This window comes from Vulpes vulpes, chromosome 1, assembly GCF_048418805.1.
Source record: "Vulpes vulpes isolate BD-2025 chromosome 1, VulVul3, whole genome shotgun sequence".
In the NCBI taxonomy this organism is placed as follows: Eukaryota; Metazoa; Chordata; class Mammalia; order Carnivora; family Canidae; genus Vulpes; species Vulpes vulpes.
In genome coordinates this window covers 95579384-95581890 of record NC_132780.1, presented here as the reverse complement: position 1 = coordinate 95581890, position 2507 = coordinate 95579384, and the positions used below count along the sequence as shown (strand labels likewise).

Below are 2507 nucleotides of genomic sequence, written 5' to 3'. Positions count from 1 at the left end.
TCACGCCCTGGGCCAAAGGCAGACGCTCAACCGCGGAGCACCCTAGGCGTCCCTGTCTTCAAACTTTTGTATCACCAGACAAATGTTACACACAAATTTGCCAGGCACTTCATGGCAGATAACACCCAGTGAGGAAGGTCATCTGATTTGTCTTGCAGTATAACTATTCCATGTTTGCTTGTATTGGTCATGTTGTACATTACGGATTGAGGAACTACTTGCTTTGGATTTATGACTTCTTCTAGGGATGTTTTTTTTTCTCATTTTTAATGGCATCTATTTTAGCAATCACAACATTCTTACAAAAGCATAATTTTAATAGGCTTATCTGCTCAGATATTTTATAGCAGCTCTCACATAGACAGATTTATGAATCATCTTTGGTGCACAGGAGCCTATAGAATTAAGAAATATCATCATATAGAGAAATGTAGTGAAGTTGAAGCTTGAAAGAGATCACATGTAAAGAATCTGGTTGCTGCCTTAAATTGACCATAAATAAGCCATCTACTGCAATAGTCACCCCCAAGACAAATAACAACAGAAGACAGTCACACATGATGAAGTGGTTCCCAGAGGAGTTCTTCTCTAACAGAGACAGTAAATGGGTGGCAGCTCATTCTTCGGGAAAGGACTCGTACTAAATACCCAGAAACAGCTGTCAGCCAAAGGCATTATTTGCTTTCATCACATCTCTGTGTCTTCAGAATTGGAAGAAGAATGTGAGGCTGTACTGTGAGCTCGTTCTTTTGCCACATGTGACTCGAGCTCTGGTTCTGCCAGTGTTTCTTCTTTGGAATCAGGAGTTTCATCCAGTGGATCAGCCATGGAGGAAACAACAGGGATTTTCTTACCCTGGAAATAATCTTAGGTCTTCTTTCCACAGACCAAGAGTGTGACATTCTTCCCACTGCTCTGGAATCTGTCTACCACCTTCTCATAAGGTTCATCCACCACCTTCGCTCCATTCACTTCAATGATGATATCTTCATCCTCCAACCCTGCCAATTCAGCAGGGCTGCCCTTCTGTACCTCTTTGATGAAGGAGCCTGGCTGACCCTGAATCGCGTTTAAGTGGAAGCCATAGTCATTTTCACCTTTAACCAGCCTGCAGAGCTTAGGCTTATGATTTCCTACTTCCTCTGTAGTATCTGAACTTGAAACCTCTGGAGGAGCAAGAGTAGGAGCAGGAGCCTCCTTGACAGAACCATTAGGCAGTTCTTGACTTTGATAGTAGAGAAATGAAGAAAAATGAGCCAGTCTGTACATGTTGTCCGTCTCTGTCTACCACCAGCAGCGAAGTCTGATCTCCGCCCTTTCTAATCATTTCCACCACACTGTTATGATCCAGGGATTCCACAGACTCGCCATTGACAGCCACCAGCAGGTCATTGTTCTTCAAGCCAGCCTTCTCTGCTGGACTTCCAGAATCTATGTCCTTGATGACTTGACCTTTCTGTTCTGGACCTGCCCTCAGATAGAAACCATATCCATTGCCTCCCTTCTTCATCTCGACCCGAGGCTGGCGGGGTAGCAGTTTCAGACTGGCTGTTTCTCTCTTGAATTCTATCTTCTGCTCAGTATGGAGCTTGTCAGTCTCCTTGACCACCAACAGGAACATGACATGGCTTCCAAAGTTCTTCACCTTTGCAACCACTTCCTCATGGCTGGCATCTTCTACATTCTCTCCATTCACTTCAATCAAGTGATCACCTGCCAAGACACCAGCTTTCATAGTCACACCTTGAGGTGTTATATCAGTCATGTACACTCCCTTTTTCCCTTGGAGGGTTTTCAGAGAGAAGCCATAGCTGTTCCCTTCCTTCACCAGGTAGCAGTTCCTTATTGGGCTGCTTGCATAGAGCCTGCTTCTCCCTCTGCCTGTGTCCCTGCTTCTTTCCCTCTCTCTGTGTCTCTCATGAATAAATAAATAAAATCTTAAAATAAAATAAAATAAAATAAATAAAATCCTAGGTTAGTGATATTATTCTCAGACCCATAAATATATTATTTCATTGTATCATTTTTATTTACTTTTTGTCTATTGAGAAGATGGCTCTCTGTGCAACTGTTGTCCTTTGATGACTGTCCTATTTCTCTTGCCTTTGTAAAGGCAGCTGGGATTCATCGGGTTTGCTATGATATACCTATGTATGAAATGTTTTAATCCTGCTTACAGTTTTTAAGGATTCTTAAATCTCTAGTTCAATATTTTTCATCAACACCTATCTCTTTAAAAAAAACACACAAAAAAACCTATCTCTTCAAATATTTTTTCTGTTCACATTGTCTCCTTCTTCTATGCCTGATATTTCAAATACTTACATATTAGAATTCCCACTGCATCTTCTAAATCTTATATCCACTTCTCGGTATTTTTCTTCTATGGCTCTCTGCTTTCTTCCAGATATTTTCTTTTTTCTTATTTTGTAGCTACTAATTCTGTCTTTAGCTGGGTCAAATTTCTTATAATACCTAAGCAGTGATTTCTTAATCTTGATAAATTG

At 41.1% G+C, this 2507-nt stretch overlaps 1 protein-coding gene across 1 annotated transcript; it reads right to left on the bottom strand.

The window, feature by feature from the left end:
- Positions 1-399: 399 nt before the first annotated feature.
- On the bottom strand, positions 400-1837 carry LOC112919382 (putative PDZ domain-containing protein PDZK1P1). Its single transcript, XM_025997801.2, is given in 2 exon segments — positions 400-1282; positions 1284-1837. Coding segments are annotated over 2 exon segments (1077 nt in total). The 5' UTR covers positions 1766-1837; the 3' UTR covers positions 400-687.
- Positions 1838-2507: the final 670 nt, after the last annotated feature.